The sequence below is a fragment of the Miniopterus schreibersii genome, assembly GCF_964146895.1.
Source record: "Miniopterus schreibersii genome assembly, chromosome: 11".
Lineage (NCBI taxonomy): Eukaryota > Metazoa > Chordata > Mammalia > Chiroptera > Miniopteridae > Miniopterus > Miniopterus schreibersii.
Window position 1 is genome coordinate 71,136,730 of NC_138111.1, and position 22,492 is coordinate 71,159,221.

The 22,492-nt window shown below is 38.6% G+C and overlaps 2 protein-coding genes across 4 annotated transcripts in view; one reads left to right on the forward strand and one right to left on the reverse strand.

The window, feature by feature from the left end:
* CENPP (centromere protein P) overlaps positions 1-22,492 on the forward strand; it is a 215,107-nt gene that overhangs the window by 64,441 nt on the left and 128,174 nt on the right. The gene's annotated exons all lie outside the window — the stretch shown is intronic.
* OMD (osteomodulin) lies at positions 4,128-14,777 on the reverse strand. 2 transcript variants are annotated; one of them, XM_081150847.1, is made up of 4 exons: positions 14,451-14,777; positions 7,743-8,693; positions 6,748-7,076; positions 4,128-4,612 (listed from the first exon to the last, which is right to left on the reverse strand). In XM_081150847.1, the coding sequence occupies exons 2-3, from the start codon at positions 8,680-8,682 to the stop codon at positions 6,748-6,750; spliced, it is 1,269 nt and encodes a 422-aa protein (XP_081006973.1). In that variant the 5' UTR covers positions 8,683-8,693; positions 14,451-14,777; the 3' UTR covers positions 4,128-4,612. The 2 variants fall into 2 exon arrangements, with proteins under 2 accessions (XP_081006973.1, XP_081006974.1); XM_081150848.1 differs by having other exon boundaries at positions 4,545-4,601; positions 14,451-14,749.

Below are 22,492 nucleotides of genomic sequence, written 5' to 3' on the forward strand. Positions count from 1 at the left end.
AACTTATAGTCTGTAAATCAGTAGGAAAGGCAGCAAATAAAGCATAGAATGCACAGCGGAACCTGCTACCCAGAAATGTGCAGGGTTCTAGCATAGCCTGAGAGAGGGTGAGGCTGTGGAGGCTGCATCACGTTGACTTACGTAGAGAAAATGCGTGACAAGTGGGGATGGTAGCAGAAGGTGAGATATTCTAGGAAGGGGAGCATTACATAGGTGGGGGAAAGTAAATAACTGAGAAAATTTATTAGTTGTATATGGCTGGAGCTTGGAGGGGGAGGGAGAGAAGTGGTGAGGGGATGGCACAGATTAAGAGATCAGACGAGAGACTAGAGGTCAGGTTAAGGAAAGTGTTTTATACCTTTTTATACCTTGCTAAGGTTTGGGCTTTATTCTATAGCCAGTGAGTGAGGGTCTTTGTTTTTTTTTTTCTTTTTTAGCCAGTGAGTGATATGATCCTATTTTCATTAAAAAAAATCCCACTAATGTTCCATTTCTGAAGAATACCACTACTTGTTTATTGTATTGGTTATGTATTACAATTTTAGTGGCTTGAAATAACATACATTTATTAGTTACAGTTTCTGTGGGCCAGGAGTCCCAGGCATGGCTTTGCTTGGTTCTTTGCTTCAGGATCTTACCTGAAAGCTGCAATTAAGGTGTTTGCTGGGGCTCCACCCTCACTTCAGGAGTTGAGTACAGTAAAGGATTTACGTGTGAGCCCGTGTGATTGTTGGCCACAGCTTTGTGCAGAATATGGGACTAAGAGCTTCAGTTTCTTGCTGGACGTGGGCTGAGGGCCACCCTTAGTTTCTTGCAACATGGCTTCCATCAGGCAGCTCCTAAAATGGCAGGATGCTTCTTTACAGCTAGAAAGAGAGGTAGTCTTCCAGCAAGATGGACGTTACAGTCTTTTTAGCAATCAGGCACACATAGTCATGTATATGCCATCACCTTTGCCATGGTTAGAAGCAAGTCAGAGGTCACAGCCACATTGAAGGGGAAATGTCTACACATGGCAAGATTCTAGAGATACTCAGATTGGGACTGGTAAATAAACCCATCTTCTTGGCCCAGAGTTAGCCAAAGTTTGAGGGCATAGTCCCCAAGACCATCCTCACTTATTCCAGCTACAAGTTTGGGAGGGTTCCCAAAACCACTGTCATATTTGATAATTTGCTAGAAGGATTCATGGAACTCACATAAAACCATTATAGTTGTGGTTTATTAGGGAAGGATATACATAAATATCAGCCAAGAAGAGAAACATAGGGCAGAGTCTGGGAGGGTTCCAAGGTGCAGAGCTCCCATTGTCTCAGGACGCATTCCGGGCATTGATGCGAGACAGCACACTTTGCCAACCAGAGGAGTGCTACCAAGCCTTGCTGTTCAGAGTTTTTATTGGAGTTTTATTACATTGACATGATCGACTGAGTGTCCATGTGGTTGAACTCAGCATCCAGGTTGACTGATACTACATGACCCAAAGTGCCCATCCTAAATCACATGGTCTTTCTGTCTCTTTCTACCATTGCCAGCCCAATATCGGGTATGACTAGCTCCATCATCCTAAAGGTCTGGCGTGATGGCCCCAACTCTAAACAGAGATGTTGATTACTTCCTGGAAGCTAACAGCAAAACCCAGCCCTCTCTTTGGGGTAAACTTCTTTACTGTACAGGTCCAAGAATAAAATACGTTGGAATTTAGATTGTTTTCTATTTTACAAAGAGCTATTATATCCCAGTATGAAGCTATTTCACTTTCACTGCACCGTAATAAAAGATGAAAGTTGTCTAAGACTCAAGAGCAGGCATTTATCCGAAACTGAGTGAGTTTTCTCTGTGGTGGTCTCCCTGGTAACCCTGTCGCATTATCTTTGGCATCTTTGTGGGGTTATATACTGTTGAAGGGGTGCCATTGGGCAGTTTGTTCTACCTCCTAGTTGTTTCTGAGCAGTGGGCAACCCAAAATGTTTTGAATAGAATTGAGTTTTGGAAACAAGGGTTTTCTAGGAGTGTTTTTTTTGGAGGGGGAGGAGGCTCAGTTCTACTGACAGAGAACATACAACTAACAGTGGATTGTGTTTCAAAAACCAGAAGCCGAGTCTTCCCTGTTTTCTCCTTCCTCACTTTATTGGAAGCCATGTGATTTAGGGGTCAGAACACGTAAGCATTTTGTTCTGTCATTAACCTTCCCTTGATCTTCGTTAGGTTAACTTCTTTGTGTTTTATTTTCTTTATCTGTTTAGACTAGAATCTAGTTCCTACAATTTCTCACCCTCAGCACTGTTGACATTTTGGACCAGATAATTGTTTTGGTAGGGCCTGTCATGTGCTCTATAGGACATTTAGCAGCATCACTGCCGTCTGTTCACTGGATACCAGTAGCACTCCTCCATCCACTCTTCCCCCAGCATGAGAACCAGAATTGTCTCAAGGCATTGCCCAATGTCCCCTGGAGGGTATAGTCACCCCTGTTGAGAATCACTGAATTGCCAGATATTTATAGACCCTTTAAATACAGTATTCTAAGATTTTATGGAAAATCTATGGTTTGAATCTCCATCTTAGATCTCGTGCTTATGCCTGAAGCCCAGTCATTTGGTCAACTGAAATACAGGTGAGAACCCAGCACTTCTCAAAGTAAAGAGTGACATTTAAAGGGAGGGAATTATGACTCAATATAAGGGAGGGTTCATGTTAAAAATGTATCATATTTGTGAGTTTAATTTTTCTTAGTATAGAAATCTCCATACAGTGAATTTGCAACATACTTAGGTTGTAATGACAGAAATGTTCATGATTCTGTGATATTATTTTGGTAGGCATAATTGTATTTATTAGGCAATTAGAACATGAAAGAAACTTTGGATTTTTAGCTCCTGTGATTTAATTTTGTTTCCAGCTGCTGTTATACTTTATTTCTAAGATTTAGAAAAAACAGACTTGGAATCAGGAAACGAGGGTTTTAGTTCTAGGGATCTTTTGAATTCTCTGCAATAGTAAAAATATGCAGAAGAGACAAGGTTTATTTCTTCTATTTTGTTCCCATGGAGTTGGTTAAGTGTGCTATGTGATATGCATACGTCTCTGTTTTACTTTGGTGGCTCCAGCTTAAGGAATAAAGGCAAAGTGTTTATCGTGTTTCAGGCAATATTTAAATAAGCTAAACGTTCTCAACTAGTATTATTGTGAGCAAATTCATGAAATACGCTTTATTTTTGTTTCCTTTCTATAAGCAAATGTATGTTGTGCTTTTGTTTTATCAGTTATGCTTGGGTTCATTGGGTTCATGGTGTGATTGGGTTCACTTGTTAGTGGTCACACAGTTCAGCCTTGTAGCCAATGTAACTAATATTAGAAGTGTAATGAAAATAGATGAATTTTTATCCTTTTCTTTCCTGTTATAAATAGTCTTTAGTATTTTCAGACTTGTACAACTATCATCACATTCAATTTTAGAATATTTTTATCACCCCAAAAGAAACCTACCCATTATCAGTCACTCCCCACTCTCCCTCTGTTCCCCTTCCTCCTAGCCCCAGGCAGCCAGTAATCTCCCTCTGTCTCTATAGATTTGCCTGTTCTGGACATTTCATGTAAAAGGAATGATACAATAGGTGTTCTTCTCTGACTGACTTCACTAGCATAGCATATATTTTTTATAATAGGCTTTAATTTTATTTTTTCTTAAAATACAGATTTCTTACTAAATTAAAACTGAGCATATTTCATACCATTTCAATTCTTCATTGTCTGACTAATGGACTCTCCTGTTACTTGATTGTTTTAATTGTTGAAAGTTATATATGCAGAAGTATTATTTACCATGACTCAAACTACTATTGTCCCAGTTTCGACTGTCCAGAAAGAATGGTTTCCACCTTTCTGAAAAGTCAGGAACAGCCTTCAAAAACAACCAGCATAGTATTTTCATGGTTTGTCTCTATTGCAGTTTGTATTATTACTTCATTCCTTCTTTTGGCTGAATAATAATTCATTGTGTGGATATACCACATTTTGTTCATCAATTTGTTACCGGAAAGGGGGCCTGGCCCTTGGCGGGTCTGCCCAGCAGCCGGTAGTGTGCGGGTTCTTGACTTCGTGAGGAAAAATTTCACAGCACGAGTCCAGGTGACTGAGGGAACGTTTATTCAAGCTGAGGGCGTAAACAGCAAGGGCTCAGCGTAGGAGAAGCGACAGGAGAGCCTGGGCTGGCTGCCCCAGCTCTCTGGGAAGTCGGAGGGAAGGGGGCCTTGGGAACAGGGTCGGGGGACCAGCCTGCCCATTGCTTGGGGTCCCTTAGAGCTTAGGAGACGCGTGGCCATGGGGAAGAAGAGGGGGGAAGGGAGGGAAAGGGAAGGGGGGCTGCTCCCCAGAGGGAGATCTCGAGCTGGGTCCTTTGTCTTGAGGCTTTATCTCTTGCAGGCAGGAATCTTAGGGGAGGTCTCGGGAAGGCTTCAACAGAGTATTCATCAGTTCCCTAGGTGTGCTCCTCCAGGGTCATGGTCTCCACTCCCTGGTCGGTGTCAGGACAGGGGCATCAGTCATTGTAGTTGGTCCTGGTGTCGCCCACCTGGTTCTGCTGCTTTTCTGGCCTGGAGCTGAAATACAACTGAGGCCTCCATGTTATTTCTAGGGAGGTGACCTGTATCTGCTGTCAATTGCTGCAGTTTGTTCAGCTCTCTATTCCTCGTTTCCCTATTGCGCTCAGATTTACCAGCTGATGGACATTTGTGTGCTTTCTGTCTGTTAATGGATAATACTGCTATGAACATTTCTGTAATTTTTGTACATGTTTTTGTGTGAACATATGTGTTCATTTCTCTTGGGTATGTACCTAGGAGTGAAATTGCTCTGTCATGGTGACTCAAAATTTTTGAGGATCTGCCAGACTGCTTTCTCAAGCAGCTTCACCATTTGATATCCCTACCAGTGGTGCAGGAAGGTTCCTCTTTTCCCACCTCCTTGCTAATGCTTAGTATTTGTCTTTTTGATGATAGCCTTCCTGTGAGTGTGAAAGGCTATCCCATTGTGGTTTTGATTTACATTTCTGTGATGGCTCCTCTGTTGTAACTTTGAAATTATTCTAGGTAAGAAATACTCTAATATTTCTTATGTCCTAAAACACCTACAGTATTTTCCACGTATTAACTCATAATAAATTTTTAAATTTATAACCCTGTTTTTAAAAATTTCAGTAAAGGGGTAGGTGGTCCTTAAATTTTTTTACCTCTGTTGAAAGTAGGCTTTACCCACATCACTAGCATTTTGCTCTGACCTTTACCCTCACATCTGTACCTTATGATGTCATAGTCCTACATAGGTACTCCATTTCTTGACCTCTCATTGCTAAGCCCTACACACCAAATGATTTCATGAACATTATTAAAGGAAAGAATGGACTGTTGTCTTTGTTCATTTTGGATTGTTGTGCTTACCTTGGGGACAGGTTGGTACTGTTTCTGCTAAATGCTAATAACTTAAAGATATAAAGAGCGTTAGAGGCTTCATTTAAACTGTCATTTCCAGAAAAAAGAATTGCCACTTGAAAACGGCTTCTAAAATATAGTTTTACATGTCTGGTCTTTGCGTATTGTCCAAATTGTTGTTGTTTGTTCTTTGGGTTTTCTACATAGGCAGCCCCAGATATATGTTTATTCCTTCTCTGAGGAATTCTATGACATGTTAGCCTGATAAATCAAGAACGTTCATCACAGCAGGTAGATCATCTTTATTATAAGGTATACTTAAAATACTTTAAAATGATAGATTAAGTAATATGTGATTTTAAGGTTTTAAAGAGACTGTCAAATCTGTCCAAATTTTAAGGAACTTTATTCAACTTTAACACTATGTAAATAAACATTGGCTGATATGCATATATGTTTCTAATTAATAATGCTAGAAAAATAGAAGTGTTTAATAATGTTGATATACTTTCTTGTGCTAACATTAACTTAACCTTGTGAAGTAAGCAGTTATTTATTAGCAAATCTTCATGTAACTAAAGCAAAGAAACCTTTCTCTAGTGAATTTGCTATAAAAACATTTATTCCAGTTAAAATGGAACACAGTTGAGACTGTTTTGGACAATTGCTAAAATTTGCTAAATATAGATTGTGATGAGATAATTTTGGTGGTTTTTAGTTATCGAAACATTGTTTAAAATTTTGTTGCTTTGATGCTCTGAGGGAAAAACAGGATTCATTGATTTCATGATTCTCCATGCCTGGGGTCCTTAGGAGGATGGCATCTTTTGAAAGTCAAAGCATCATCTTAAGCACTAAGTGGTAGGGCCAGGGGATGGATTCAGTTATGGTGATGAAATCTCAACTACAAGTGTGAAAGCTTTTCTGGAGATCAGGTCAAAGATAATAATCTGTTCCTTAAGTGAATGGCTGCCTGTTACAGGAGTGTAACCTGTTGGCATTTAAACAATCCTCATAGTAATTCAAAGCTTCTAATGCTACTTTTTTCATCATTCTTAGAATAATTACTGTTAATAGAAATGGCATACTTACTTTTTCTCAACATGATAACATTTTTATGTTTAAAGTTTAGTTTTTGATTTCCACTTGTCATTCTAATTTATATTTCTAAAGATGTATCATTTTGAGTAAGTTCTGATCCTATGTAATGGTGAAGACGTTAGCAACACCTTAGATTCAAGTATTTGATCTTATACTAACACATAATTCTTTGTATATTATTGTGAGCTCTAAGTTTTGTGAAGTCATAAATGTATACCTATATAGTTTCTTGCCATTCCTGACTTCCATAATAGTGAGGGTCAGCGTTTTCTTCTGTTCCTTCTTCTTCTGAGCCTTCATGATGATCATCATGATCTTCACTATCAGCATCATCTTGAAATCTCCCTAAAACTTGGGTCTTCAGTTGTATTGTTTGACCATTAATGCTTCTTTGTTCACCATAATAAATACTGTGTATATGAGGGAAGCAGAGGAAAATGTATGAGCTTATTGGCTCTTTTAGTTTATTTTGGTCCACACGAATGTATGTTAAATGGTGGTAAAATAGTGGGTCAACAGATGGACACATCACTGTAACATTGATATCTGAAAAATATAAATTAAAAAATTAATCCTGCTATATTACATTCATCATTTTATATTGGATTTTATTAAAATGTTATATAGATATAGTTTTATTAATTAAAATACTTATAAGTGGAATTAGGTTTAATTATTTTTACATTAATCAAATAATAAAATGACAATAAAACTATAAATTAATTTTATATTATCAAAATAAGTGATTTCATTGGAAATTTAGTAATTTAAATAATAAATAAATTACTAAAGTAATAAATTCTTAGTAGAAACAGTCTCAAAAAGAAAGAAATGAAAATCTCCTATAGTCCTGCTACTCAGAATACCCTTATTTCTTCATATACTCTATAGTACTATTTCTCAATGTTCAGGTTGACAGAATTTAATAGATAAAACTGTAAACTTTATACCGTCCTCTGGGGCTAATTTCTGCCATTTTCCTAGCCACACTACTCAAGATACTCATATTTCTTTATATACTCCACAGTACTATTTCTCAATGTTCAGGGTGATAAAACTTAATAGAAAAGGCTATGAACTTTGTAGCACACCTTTCTCGGGGACCAATTTCTGCCATTTTCCTAGCTAACTTTAAAGCACCCATTTTCAACAGTGTAAAAAGTATAGATTTGTAAAGATTTCGTCTTTAAAAAACAATGAAATTTTGCATACTTTCAATTTCATTACTTTCTAGGTACAGGTGTTCTAAGTTTCTTGGAATATAGAATGCTTGCTTCAGTTTATTGTGTCCCACATTGAGCTCTATAAGGCTGGAAAGATTAAAAATATTATATGGAATGTCTTGTAGCTTGTTGTGAGACATCCTTAAAACATGCAGTTTTGGAAGCCCGCTGAAGTAACTTTCCGGTATAGAAGAAATGGAATTGCTTTCTAAAGACAGGTACATGAGCGAAGGCGGCAGGCCCGGGGGCATCGATTCTAATCTGTTATGGCACAGGCTGAGCTGCATTAACTTTTCCATTTTGGCAAGGCTTTTTTCTCGTAGCACAGAATCGCCAAGATGATTATAACAGAGATCAAGCATGGTCAAGTTTACTAGTCCATCCATGGCATTTGTCTGCAGTCTGGAGATCTTGTTGTAACCAAGAAGAAGTCTTTCCAAAGACCTGGGAAGAGGAAATGGAAATTCTTCTAAATTGTTATGCTGTAGGTGAAGTTGTAGTAGATTTGACAACTTAGCAAACACTCCGTGATCAATTTTTTGAGATTTAATTTTGTTGTTGCTCAGATTGATTTCTTTAAGATGAGTTGCATTGATGAATGAATCTGCAGTCACAGCCTCAATTTCATTGAACTGAAGATAGACTTGCTGAATGTGTACCGGAATATTTGGGATCCTCTGGAGTTTACGATGATCACAGTACATTGATGACGGAAAGTTAGGTGGACAGAAGCATTCACTGGCACAGCCTAAAGTATGCTGATGAAAAGGCACTCCATAGTCCACATGTTGATGAAGACGGAATTCTGGTTGGTAATCATCCTCTGGTGCTTGGTCATAGTCTTCCTCCCATTGATAGCTTTCATATTGGCAATACGCTCTGCCTCCCAGAAGGAAGACAAGGACACACACTGGACCTAGACAGCCCATAGTCTCTCGTCCTGTTGCGAGGAGAAAGGAAACGTGTGGGAAAAGTGAGTGAAAGTTAGAAAAATTTTATATACGTGTAACACACAATATCTGTATCTGTATTGAAATATATAAAAGAATGTTCAGAATGAATGGACAGTGCTCAAGCCAAAATTAAAGTAGCCCAAGTGCCCACCCGTAGATGAGTGGATAAAAAGCAGTGGTACATTCACACCATGGAGTATTACTTATCCATAAAAAGAAGGAACTCTTACCTTTGCAACAGCATGGATGGATCTGGAGAGTGTTATGCTAAGTGAAATAAGCCAGCCAGAGAAAAATACCATATGATCTCACTTATATGTGGGATCTAATGAACAAAATAAACTGATGAACAAAATAGGTCCAAAGGCAGACATCTGTAATACTTTCCACAATAAAGATAAATTTAAAAATAAAAAATGAAATGTCAAAAAAAAAAAGTAGGTCCAGAGGCGTGGATATATGGAATAGACTAGCTGTCAGAGGGGAGGGGTTTGGGGGCTGGTTTAAAAAAATTAATGTTTAAGTAGCAGTAAGGAGGTTTTGTCTTTAAAGTCACATATTGCATTGAACCGGACTAAATTACCATCTTTTAAGAGAATCTCAGTTTGTCTTGCTACTTGACTAGACTATAGATTTGCAATGATAACATGATGTCTCTCACCTCCAAAATTGGTGTTTCCTTTACTGTAAATGCTGGGGGTTCTCAATGACTGTTTGGTCCCTTGAATAAGACCCTATGTTTTCATTAGCTTTTTTATCTTAAGAGATTCTTTCTTAATATTAACTAAAAATGTGCCCTTGTTTGCTCATGCTCTTTTCTGCCCTTTAGGAGAACATGGAACACTTGCTTTTATTTGAGAGCTTGAGATATTAAAAATAGCTATCTTGTTTCCTCTTTGTGTTTTTTGTCCAAGCCTAACCATGACTTCAGTTTTTCCCCATGAAGCAGTTTTCAAAATCCACTTATTTCATCTCTGAGTCTACTTGAAGAACGAATTCAAATCCCAAAATACATACAGTGCTTACATTCTACCAGGGTTTAGTTTCTAACAGGTTATTCTATTCGTTTTTCTTATCTTCCTAGCTTCCTTCTTTCCACTAATATTTTGGAGGTAAGTTCTGTATATACAGATATTAAAAACACTCTGTCTTGTATCCTAGGAGTTTAGGTGTAGTGGAGAATCAGGGAGATGTGTATGCTCTGAGTGGCAGGGTATGTATGCGGCAGGGTTATAAAGGAAGGAGTGCCCAGTTTGAGAAAGACACAGCACTCCTGCTGAAACTGGAAGCTACAGTGAATGCTAGATTGTGTACTGGATCAGGAGCCTGAAAACCTTGACTTAAGTGAGTCCTGTCACTTCTGATGATCTGCCTCTTACCTCACCAATAAAGTAAGAATAATTGCTTAGCTGCTTATCTCACTTGGTAGTTGTTAGGGGCATATGAGATGTGCTTTGCCCATTTAAAGTGATCCAGAAGTAAATATGTAAAAAAAAAGAATCACACCTATTTTATTTTAAGTCCATTTTTCTCTGTTCTCATCCAGGGCTTTATGAGAAAATTAATGTCCTAACATACTATTGTATGCATTAAATTGAGCCATCTCCTATTCATGTAGAATGGCACTAGCCATTTTCATCATTGGGATAATTGAGGAAATAGTTACTTAAATAATTTTCTCTGGTAGATCCTCATTTTAGAAAGGCTGCTGTAGACCCCAATATCTTAGATTTTTGTTTCTTTTCGTATTAGAAACTGAAACCTGATAGAAGGCAAATGTTGTGCATTTGGGAAATGGCGCAGTTATTCACGCGGAGTTAGAGGCCCTTGGTCCCTCTGCTTTGTTACGTTTCTTCTGGTCTTCCTCGCATTCCAGTCCTTTCTGGGCGTCCGCACTAGGGCCTGCCATTACTAGTGCTCTGTTCACCGTCTCCTGTTTTTATAACTTACTCTGTGTAGCAACTCTGACTGAAATGATTGTTCAGTTTCAGTAGGACCTAAAATACATCGAGCCTCCTGTTTTCTCATTGCCCCTTATCCATCCCTCCCAGGACACTGTTCCTTCTTACCAACCGAGACCCCATAGTGCACCCTGTCATCACTCCTTTGCGCGTGCTGTGAACTTTCTGAGCCCTTACACCCTCTTACTCTTCTGGTTGCTTTAGTTCTCCGTCTACTTTTGGCCTGAATCGGGCAGCTGAACATGAAAACCAGGACAAAGCCGACTGGTTGAACTTTAAATTCATGACAATTCAAATGCTGCCCAGAAACATCTACCCAGGAGCTCTCTTCCCTTTCTCCTAGACAAGCCTCTAAAACCTCAATTCCCTGTTGATTTTGGATGATGACCGTGCATCTTATTTTTATCAAGAAAATAAGGTCAAACAATCATTAAATATATATTTTCATTAAAAATCTTATCCCTATCTGTGAAAATGTCAAAATAGAAATGGTTTGATCTTTTAAACAGTCTGTGATTTTGAAACTCATAAAGTTTCTTTTTGAAAATCTAAATAGATTCCATCTGTTGTTCCTTCTTATCTGTGGGATTCATGGAGGATGTGACGTTTAAACAAGACTGTGAAAGAATATTAGGTTGCTCATAGATGGAGATAGGGAAGATTTCCAGATATAAGAGATGAGCAAAAATATATAAGCAACAAAGGGTGGGATGTTGGGAAACTGGTGGTTAACTTTGAAGGAGCAAAATAAAACTGTTACATCCAATCTGGACCAAAATCTGTAGGGCCTGAATTCTGACCTAAGGAATTTATGCTCTGGGACTGAACACCTAATTTAATTCATTAATATAGTTGAGCCATGATCTTCACACAGCAGTATTCATGCATGAAGTAGGACAGAGAAGGGCCGTGGTGTGGTCTTATTCCAGAGGGGGGTGTTCAGTGTCAGCTGACTTAGACTGGGGGGCGGAGGGACTCCCATTGGATCTGATTGGGAGTCCTGTCTCACCTGCTGTAGTTAGTGACTTATACCGGATATTGTGTGTGAACGTGCTTAGGAGAGCGCCTCTCAACTGTTAGTGCTTACTAGTTTCGTTGGGTTACTTCAGTTAATGAATGTCTTGAATTATGTGCAGGGTTAGTGTCCTTGGTGGGGAGCACAGACCTGAAGAAGGTGTGAAGATGTGGTCCCTTCTGTAAAGAGCATGCAGTTGAGTGGATGAGAGACAACACAGCGAACCATGTTCTTAGGCGAGGGAAGTACAGTTTACAGCAGAGGCACCAGCGCTGTGGGAGGTGGCGGCTTAACCCTCTTGGTGGAGACAGGGAAGTCTTCATGTATATAGTCATTATTTGGCCCAGGCATTTGGATGTTAACAGGAATGGATATAGAACAGCCTAAACATTTTATCCACTAGTTGATAACTTACGTATTAAATTCATAATATTTTATTATACACATTATCGTATAGCATATTAACTTTTTTAAGTATTTATCATACTTCCTGACAGTCTCACTGGACCATGGAATTGGGGTTCTGTAAGGTTGCTGTGTCCCAGAAAGATGAAAGTAGAAGCAGAGGCAGAGATAAGCAGCTGTGTGGGGTCTCAGAAGCTTACTGTTACACAGCTGAACTTTGAAAAGAGTGTTGCTCATCAGAACTCTAAATTTTGTGTTAAGTGGGTGGAGACATAGAACAAAAAAGCAAAAAAAAAAGAAAAAGCTCATGGACACGGACAACAGTGTGGTGACTGCGGCGAGGGAGGAAGGGGATAGGGAGAGAAGGTATAGGGCGTAAATGGTGACGGACAGAGACTTGACTTGCAGGAGAGGGAGCAGATGACGTGCTGTGGAGCTGTGCACCGGAAACCTGTCTGTGTAATTTTGCTAACCAGTGTCACCCCAGTAAATTCAGTAAAGTGGAGAAAAAGAAGAACATAAGCAATCATCAATTAGTAACCTTACATTTGAGCATTGAAGTCACAGTTTTGTTGTTCAGTAATTATGATAAGTTGGGAAAAAGAAGACCTAGATGATGCTTTTGATCCTAATTGCATACCTTCGACCTGGAATCAAGACCTTATGCTGACAGGGCCTCTGGAAATAAAGGGTTCTTAGTGCTGTGTGCTTTTGGTCTCCTTGGGCACCTAAGTGAAGCGTTTCTCTTCTGAGTCAAGCCCGTCATTGTCCTTGTCCCTTGCAGGCCGTGGCCCTGTGCTGGCCTCGCGACTGTTTGCGTAGCCTTCTGGTGCGCAGCCCTCCCGTCCCCGGGCACACCCGCTGGGCTCTGCTCCTCTGGCCCTTCAGCCTCGCCTGTAACAGTTTCCATTACGATGATCCCTCATTTCTTTTCATTCAAATTTTCATTCAGCTCATCTCTTCCCACTCATTTACTAAGTATATCCTTATTACTTTTGACCTTTTATGTTCTACAATTTATGCCTTGTTTCCTATAGGATAATTTATAGCAAAACATTATAACTCACTGTCTATCATCTCATTTCCTGACCACTAATTTTTTACAGAATCTAGTACAGTTCACGTTACATGACTCCTGAAATTTTTTTTGAATGAATGATTGGATTAATAAATTGATAATTCCATCTCATTAACAATGCTTATCACTACTAATGTTGGTTATTTCTAGGCATTTATTTCATCACAGTGATTCACTTTAAATGAATAGTCACAGAGAATGTGGCTTTTCTCTTGTCTATTGAATGTGTCTCCATCACAGTATACTGTATTTTTTCCTTTTACATTGTATGGCAGAAAAATAACAAATGTAAAAGAAAGTAAAATACAAGTTACCAGTTTTAAAAATTATCCATTAATGTGAATCTTTCATTTTTTGGTCATAACATTCTATGACCAAAGGTTCTATGTCATAACATTTCTCTAACTTGGAAAAAGCACTCGGGCTTTCATCAGTAAAGTTCTGATTAAACTGAGATAGAACTTTGTTCTTGAAAATTTAGTTATTGGAAATCCGCACAGGATTTTACTCTTTTAAAATAGACTTAATTGTTTTCTTGGTATGCCACAGAAACTAGAATATAAGAAACCAAGTAGTAGTATATGGTTCAGAATTTTTTTAAAGCAGTTTTAAATTTAAACTTGTAGAATTAGCATGCCATTACTATTACACCCAAGGCCTAGGAAGTAAGACTTTTGCTATTAAAAATATGAAAGCTTCAAAATTATTTTTAGCCATAATATATTTAAATACTGACTAACCAAAGAAACTAGATCCTTCAGTACTAGATAGAACACTCATATCTTCCCTTTGAGAAAGAGGCAAATGAAAAAAACACACCACATTTTTATACCAGGGATTTGGTCAGTGGAGAAATTTTGCGAACATTTCCAGTGAAATTTGTACGAATACCCATCTTCCTTACCATTGGAAAATCTAGCACTGCTCAGATGTATGGCTCAAAGGCATTTGTCCGGTTTTTGTCATTTAAAGTTGAGAGACAGAAAGAGACAGAAGATTATTCCATTAACCTAAGAATCTTTCTTTCAAAACAAAAAATATATAAACAAAGATTATTTATTGGGTAGATCTTAAGTTAGAAAATTAAATTTACTATAATACTTCTTTCCCTGAATAATTTGGCTAATCAACGTTTTAATGTAGCTTTTACCAGATACTGCTTCCAAAAATTGTGCTTTTATGATGGCTGTAATCTATTTTAATGTTAAACAAATCAAACATACTTTTTTATTTTTAACAGTAGGAATACTTTCTTTAAAAATTGAAAATTATTTTGTCATCATACCTGTTGAGTTTGCTTTAGTTTTCAGGGGTGATGAATTTGCGAATCCTGTAAGTGAATCAGAAATTCCTAACTTTTCTCTAACTCAGTCTCTTAAAAATCCAGAGTAACTGTGCTCAAATGGGGCTGTCCTTTGCATCACTGCAGCAGTTTTAGGAAATATATACTCGGCCTGGGAACACTTGGGCTGAATTAAAATGATGTGCTTCCTCTCATTATCCCAAACTTTGTGGGTTCAGAATAAGATGCTTGTGTTCTTGGTCAGATGTACGTGGCTTACTTCTTTCTTTCCCCTTAAGTTCGGTTTGAGGTGTGGCAAGAATTTCCTCTAATATGAAAGGCAGACAGAGCTAAATGAAACAGCATGTACTGATTACTGTTTTTATTTTCATTTTCATGCCAAGGAATTCTTCAAATTAAGGTCCATTGTGACACAGAGCACAGTGTCTCAGCAATTTAAGGTGGAACTAGGAATCATCTGGAGACCTTGCTTGTCTGATTCCCTGTGTTCATGCCAGTGTTTCCTTTCATCAAGACATGAACTAGGGTTAGGAACACAGTATTTCACATCTAATTAATTTTTTAAATGAAATTGTCACTGGTGACACAATTAGATTTATTAACTTTCTCATACAAAGAATTATATCTTTTCTATCAGCTATCACCTTCCTCCCAAATATAATAATAACTTTCAAAATAAAAATTAATCTCTTGGTGTATAGAATTCAGTGTTTTGCCTTTAGAAGGTATAGCTCTGATTTGCCTGTTTTTAGTAGTACAAAAAATACTTTCGTAGTATTGGATAAGATGGAATTAGGAACTTCTTCCGACCAGTTACTATTGCCTTTATTTTGCAGATGTAGAACATATTCTGATTTACTGAACTTCTCTCCTGAAGAGTAGCAATTGACTGCCTAAATGCTCTATTTTTATACTAACGTTTTCATATTTTAAAGAGAGAGTTAACTTGTATCTCTTGGCAGTGAACTTTGAGTTCATTCTTTGGGCTACTCTTTCAGGCGTATACAAACTAAAGGTAGAGTTAATCCTGGAATCCGTTTTGCTTTTTCTTTCCCTTCAAAATACTGTGTCCATTAGGTTTTTACAAAGAATTTGCACTACTTATTTTGTTATACTTCAGATTTTTAAAAAGTGTACAGTATTTCAAGTGATACTTTGGCAGTATTGAAAAAATCTCATTTATTATTTGAGACACTGCTATGTAAAACATGGCAGACTGTATTTGGGCCAAGATTTCATCTTGTTACTGATCTTTTCCATATGTTTCCTATTAGTCTTTGTTCTTAAACCTCAGGCTTCTACACTGAGGAGCAGAGAGCAAATGTGTGTACATTTTCCAAAAATTATTTTACATGCCTTCAGTTCTTTTGGAAGGTGAATTTAAAATCAGTAGCTTAATTTTTATATAATTCTTCATTTAGCTCTGTGATTTGAATTCATGATGATGATTATGTTGTTCATGTTCTTAACAAGTGTGAAAAGAATATTTATCATAGGTAGCTGGAATCAAAAGTGTCTAGGAAATTTAAATGAGATTGGCAGTGTCCAGGAGGTTTAGGTTTGGGGGAGGGGGAAAAGAGGTGGGGAGGGTGGTTCAAGTCAGGCCTTAAGGAAAGCAGAGGCTGTGATTTGCGATAGTTCGCTGTTTCAGTTAGGTGGTTATAGTTGAAGCAGTTGAGGGAAGTCAGTTGAATTGGTGAAAAGTCGATAAGTTATATTCTACAATTATAGTTTTTTAAAATCCTCACCTGAGGATATGTTTTTATTGTTTTTTTAAAATATTTTTGTTTCATTTTTTTATTTTGAGAGAGAGAGAGAGAGAGACATTGATGTGAGAGTGAAACATTGATTGGTTGCCACCTGTATGAGTTCCAACTGGGGATTGAACTGGCAAACTAGGTATGTGCCCTGACTGACTGGGAATCGAACTGACAGCCTTTTTGGTGCACAGGACAATGCTCCAACCAGCCAGTGCAGTACAATTATAATTTGGTTGAAGTAGATACAGTATCTCAAGGCTAAATAATGTATCGCTGGATAGGAAAGGCCTGACTGAGACCTGCTTAATTGTAATAAGCATAAAGATTTTTCATTTATTTAATAATTCAATTATTCAATAATATTTATTGAGCACTTTGTTCAAGTTACTGAATAAAGTTTGTTTATTCAGCACTTACTTTGTTCAAGGCAGTTTTAGGGGCTGGGGACCCACCAGTAAAAGTTCCTGTTGTCATGGAAGAGAAAACAGAAAGTAAGCATTTCAGGTGGCCTGAAGTACAGTGGAGAGGAACAAAGCAAGGTGGCAGGATGAAATGGAGGAGCACTGGGGTTCAGATCAGCAGTGCCGACTCTTCTGTGCTGTGTGCTGGGGCAGAACACTACATAGCCATGTGGCCGATCCAGGTATCTCACTGCTGGAGGGACGTTCCATATAAGCAGGGGTGGAGGTGATCCACATGGGGATGGGTCAGAGCTGGAGACATCAGTATGAACTCATGTTCTGCTTCATATACATACTGAAGCTGGCTACATCCCGAAGTGTTTACAGATGTGTGTGTATACATGGGCCAGAGTACACACATCTGCCTCCAAGGCTCTGTCAGCTGAGGGGCCTAGAAGCAGTGACACTCTATCAGCAACAAGCACCTAGCACTCAGGTCTTGGCTTCTAACACCATTCTTGAATAAAAGGGACCAGGGATCCTTGGAGAAAAGGCTGATCCTGGGAGGGGGGAGATGTCTGATTGGTGGAATAAGTGAGTGAATGGATGTTTGCAGGGGCAGTGGAAGTATATACTAGGGAGGGTCATGGAAGAACCTTCTGGTGTGTTGGAAATTTTTTGTATCTTGATCTGCTTTGAACAAATGGTGCTAAGACAACTTGATATCCACATCATACCATATGCAAAAATTAAACTGGAACAAAGACTTAAGTGTAAGAGCTAAAACTGTTAAATTTTAAAAGAAAATATAGATGTCATTGTTTATGACCTTGGATTAGGCAACAGTTTCTTAGATGTGACACTAAAAGCACAAGAAACAAAAGAAAAAATAGATAAATTGGATATCATCAAAATTTTAATTTTTTCTGTGCCAAAGGATGCCATCAAGAAAGTGAAAAAACAACATACAGAATGGGAGAAAAGTTCTGCAAATCATATATCCCATTAAAGAACTCCTGTCTAGAATAAAGAATTCATACAGTTCAATGATAATAATAATAACCAGTTGAAAAATGGGTGAAGGATCTGAATAGACATTTCTCCAAAGAAGATAGCAGATGGTCAGGGCACCCTTGAGAAACTGCTCTGCCTCAAAGCAGTGCATTCAGAGCCACAGTGAGGTACCGCTTCACGTTCCGAGGATGGCTGCAGTCGAGAAGGTGAGCAATACAGGTGCAGGCGGGGGAGTATGTGGAGAAACTGGAATGTGCATGTGTTGCTGATAGAAACATATAGTCACTGTGGAATGAGTCTATAGTTTCTGTAAAGCTTAAACATGATGTTGCCATTAGAGCCACCAGTTCCACTCCTTAGTACGTACCCAAGAAAAGTGAAGACACCTGTCAACACAAAAACTTATACACTAATACTTATGGCAGAATTATTCATAATAGTCAAAAAGTGGAAAGAACTTACATGTTCACCTACTGATGAATGGATAAAAGTGGCCCATTTATACAATGGAATATTACTTGGCAATAAAAAGGAATGAAGTACTGATATTGCTACAACACGAATGGACCATGAAAACATGCTACCTGGAAGAAGCCAGTCATAAAAGACCACATATTGAATGATTCCATTTATATGAAATGTCCAGAATAGCCACATCTATAGAGACAGAAAGTGGATTTGTGGTTACCTAGGTGGGAGTAAATGGGGGGTAACTTAATGGGTACAGGGTTTCTTTTTTGAGTGATGAAGATGTTTTGAAATTGTGGTGGTAGGTGCTAACCTTAAATACACTAAAAACCATTGAACAGTATAGTTTAAATGGTTGAATTGCACTGTATGTGAATTATATCTCAATGAAGTTGTTAGCTAAAAATAATAGTGTTTGAGGGGCAGAGGGAGGGCAATGGGGACCTCTGTAACAGTGTCAACAATAAAAAATACTAATAGCAGTGGGAGTGTAAATGGATATGATTGGCTATGAGTTGATAATTTTTGAATCTCAGTGAGAAGTACAGGGAAGCTCATTGTATTGTTTTGTCTACTTCTACTTCTGTTGTAAATTTTTCTTAATAAGAGGAAGTTTCCAGCATTCAACCTGCAAGTCTTAATATCAGGACTCCATGTGACTGTGTCCTGTGTGTAAAGTGGGGAGTGATTCATACCTGTGTTTCTGCCTCTCCAGTGTCTGTAGGCTCTTCCCTATCTATGGGAGAACTCATTTTAAAGCAGTTCTCTTTAGTCCATGTTCCTATTTTACCAGGAGAGACATGTCACTGTTGGGAATGTTCACCTTGTGACAGCACTAGTCAGAGCTGATTGGGTGGGAGGATCTGTTTCAGAGTTCCCCAGAAACTGTGATAAATCCCTTCCCTAACAGTGAGTCATTGGGGGGAAATGCTGTCTGCACCTACCACTGAGTAATGCTTATCACACAGTATGTCTGCACAGGGTGAGTGCAGTCTGGGAGAGCTGAGAGCGGGGTGGGCTGCTTGAATGGGAGAAGCAGTGTAGGATAAAAACATCATGCTCTGAGGGTGAGGAAAGGGTTTTTCTTTCTTTTCACTGATTTAATTCAGAAACATGTGTGGAGCCAAGGCAGTGTGATTGCCTTTGGTGAGGGGAAAAAGAGGAGGGTGCAGAAATGACTAAAATACAGTGCTTGCAGACTAGAGGTCCACAGATCCTCTGGAGGATGTGACAGAAAAGGCCACTGTATAAAGAGCTGTAATAAGTTAGGTGTGGTAAGTACAAAAGAAAAGCGGAGGAAGGGGGCGAGAAGCACATCTGTTCATGAGAGAATCAGTAAGGTGAGCTGAGATGGACGACTTTTGACATGGACATTTGAGGTTGAGTAAGGTTTTGTTTATGCGAAGGATGCGTGAACAAAAACAGAAGCCAGAAAAGAGTATGTTTGAGAAACAGCAGGTAATCTTGAGCTGGAGCATAAAAAGATGTAACATGAAAGAAGCAGCTCAAAAATCGCTATTTAAGTGTAGCTCATAGATAGTCTTGAAGGGTAGGTTAAGAAGTTTTTGTAATTTAGCAATGAATGGGAGCTATTACAGGCTTTCGATGATGAATCAGTCCAGACAGCATGCAGATCCGTTTGGGCGGTCATGTTAGAGGTGGACTGGGGAACATGGCCAGGAGCCGATTTTGACAATCCATCTGGAAAATGAAGTGTGGTGATAAGGTGAATGGGCATGAGAATGAAGCCGTGGGTGCAGGCAGCATGGGAGTTAGGGCACAACTGGGCACCAGGCGGCCGTGAAGGAGCAAGAGGGTCAGGAATAAACCTGAACAACGGTGGAAGAAAAGGTCAAGAGAGAGAACAGGATGGGTTTGAAGGAAATTGTTGATTTTTATTGAGTTTTAGGATCCAAATGTTAGGGTTTGCTTTTGAGAGTTTGTTACTGCCAAGTGAGGGCCATGTTTGAGAAGTGGATTTCAGAGGTTATGGCTCAAGGCATAGAAGTGGATTTCCGGGGGTCAGAGAGAAGAGGCCACAAGAAGAATATGGGGAACACTGGCTGCTAAAGAACAACCTGAAAGGTACGGTGTGTGAAGGCCAAGTAAGTAAATAAGGAAGCACCACACACAGTTTTATAAAGATGATCACTGACTAAAAATTAGTGTGTCCTCACATTGAAAATCATGGAGTTAGACTGCTGGGATCAAATCCTAGATGTGCCACAAGGTACTTAATCTTTGTTCCTTTGGAGAGGAGAGGAGATGGGGCGAGTGGAGAAGGAAAGATTTATTGTGATGCGTAAATGAATTAATGCAAGTAAGGCATTTGAAAGAATGTCTGAAAGTGTTCTTTAAATGTCAGCTATTATTACTTAATATTCATACAGTATGATTTCGGGAAACTAGATTCAGGAGAATAATTATGCCATTTGCAGTGGGTTAAGGACCATGTAAGCAGAGAGATAATTAAGACCAAGGGAAGAGAATTCTTTCAAAAAACAAAAAAAGTGGAATTATGAAGGCCAGAAATGATACAGTAATTTAAGGAGGAACAAAATTGATTTTTTTTTTTATTGTTGACAGTACTACTGATGTCCCCCATTTCTCCCCACTTAGCTGCCCTCCTGCCAGCCCCAGCCCCAACCCCAACTCCAACCCCAACCCAAGCCTTCACCACACTACTATTTGTGTCCATTGGCTATGCACACATGCATATGAATTCCCTGGTTAGTCTCTTCCTATCTCATCCCTCTCTGAGCTAGGTCAACCTGTTCCATGTGTTTATGCCTTTGAGCCCGTTTTGTTCGTCAGTTTATTATGATCATTAGATTCCACATATGAGTGAGATCATGTGGTATTTGTCTTTCTCTGACTGGCTTATTTCACTTAGCATAATATTTTCCAATCCATCCATGCTGTCGCAAAGGGTAAGAAATCTTTTTTTCAGCTTCAGAGTATTCTGTTGTGTGAATGTCCCACAGCTTTTTATCCACTCATCCACTGAAGGGCACTTGGGCTGTTTCCAGATCTTAGCTATTGTCAACTGTGCTGCTATGAACATAGGGGTGCATATATTCTTTCTGATTGGTGTTTCAGGACTCTTAGGATATATTCCTAGGAGTGGAATCACGGAGTCAAACAGTCGTTTCTTTTACTTTTTTTGAGGAAACTCCTTACTGTTTTCCACAGTGGCTGCACCAGTCTGCATTCCCACCAGCAGTGTACCAGGGTTCCCCTTTCCCCACACCCTCACCAGCACTTGTTGTTTGTTGATATATTGATGGAGCCATTCTGACAGGTGTGAGGTGATACCTCATTGTGATTTTAACTTGCATGTAGTGACCTTGAAAGGTTTTCCAACATTTGTCTCTTGGCCATCTATATGTCTTCTTTGTAACCGTGTCTATTCAGGTCCTTTGTCCATTTTCTAATTGGATTGTTTGTCTTTTGTTGAGTTGTATGAGTTCTTTATATGTTTTTGGAAATTACCCCCTTATCATATGTGTCATTGGCAAATATGTTCTCCTATACAGTGGGCTCCCTTTTCATTTTGATGCCTGTCTCTTTTGCTGTGCAGCAGCTTTTTAGTTTGATGTAGTCCCATTTGTTTATTTTTTCCTTTGTTTCTCTTGCCCTAGGAGATACATCGGTGAAAATTCTGTTATGTAAGATGTCTGAGGTTTTACTGCTTGTTTTCTTCTAGGATTTTTATGGTTTCACAAATTTTAAGTCTTTTATCATTTTAAGTTTATTCTTATGTATGGCGGTCTAGTTTCATTTTTTGCATGTACTTGTCCAGTTTTCCCAACACCATTTTTTGAAGAGACTGTCTTTACTCCATTGGATGCTCTTGCCTCTTTTGTCAAATACTAATTGACCATAATGGCGTGGGTCGATTTCTGGGGTCTCTGTTATGTTTCATTATTTTCTATGCCTTTGTTGTGCCAGTACCAGGCTGTTTTGATTACAGTATCTTTGTAGTACAATTTGATATCCAGAATTGTGATCTCTCCAATTTTGTTCTTTTTCTCAAGATTTCTGTGGCTATTCAGCATCCTTTTTGGTTCCTTAGAAAGTTTTGGAATATTTGTTCTAGGTCTGTGAAATATACTGATGGTGTTTTAATAAGAATTGTGTTGAATCTATAGATTGTGTGGGGTAGTATGGACATTTTAATAGTGGTAATTCTTCCAATCCACAAACAGTGAATGCTTCCACTTGCTCCTCTCTTTCTTTTTTTGATTTCCTGCAGTTTTCTGAGTATAAAACTTTTATATCCTTGGTTAAGTATATTGTTAGGAATCTTATTTATGTTTTGTTGCAATGGTAAATGTGATATTTTTAAAAAATTTCTCTTTCTTGAAGTTCATTATTGGTG

Bases quoted from the DNA above. Each gene is read 5' to 3' on its own strand.
- OMD (XM_081150847.1), bottom strand. From the start codon at position 8,682: ATGGGCTGTCTAGGTCCAGTGTGTGTCCTTGTCTTCCTTCTGGGAGGC. The intron at 7,077-7,742 runs GTATGCAAAATT...TATATTTTTCAG, and splicing joins AGAAAGTAATGAAATTGAAA to ATATCAATGTTACAGTGATG.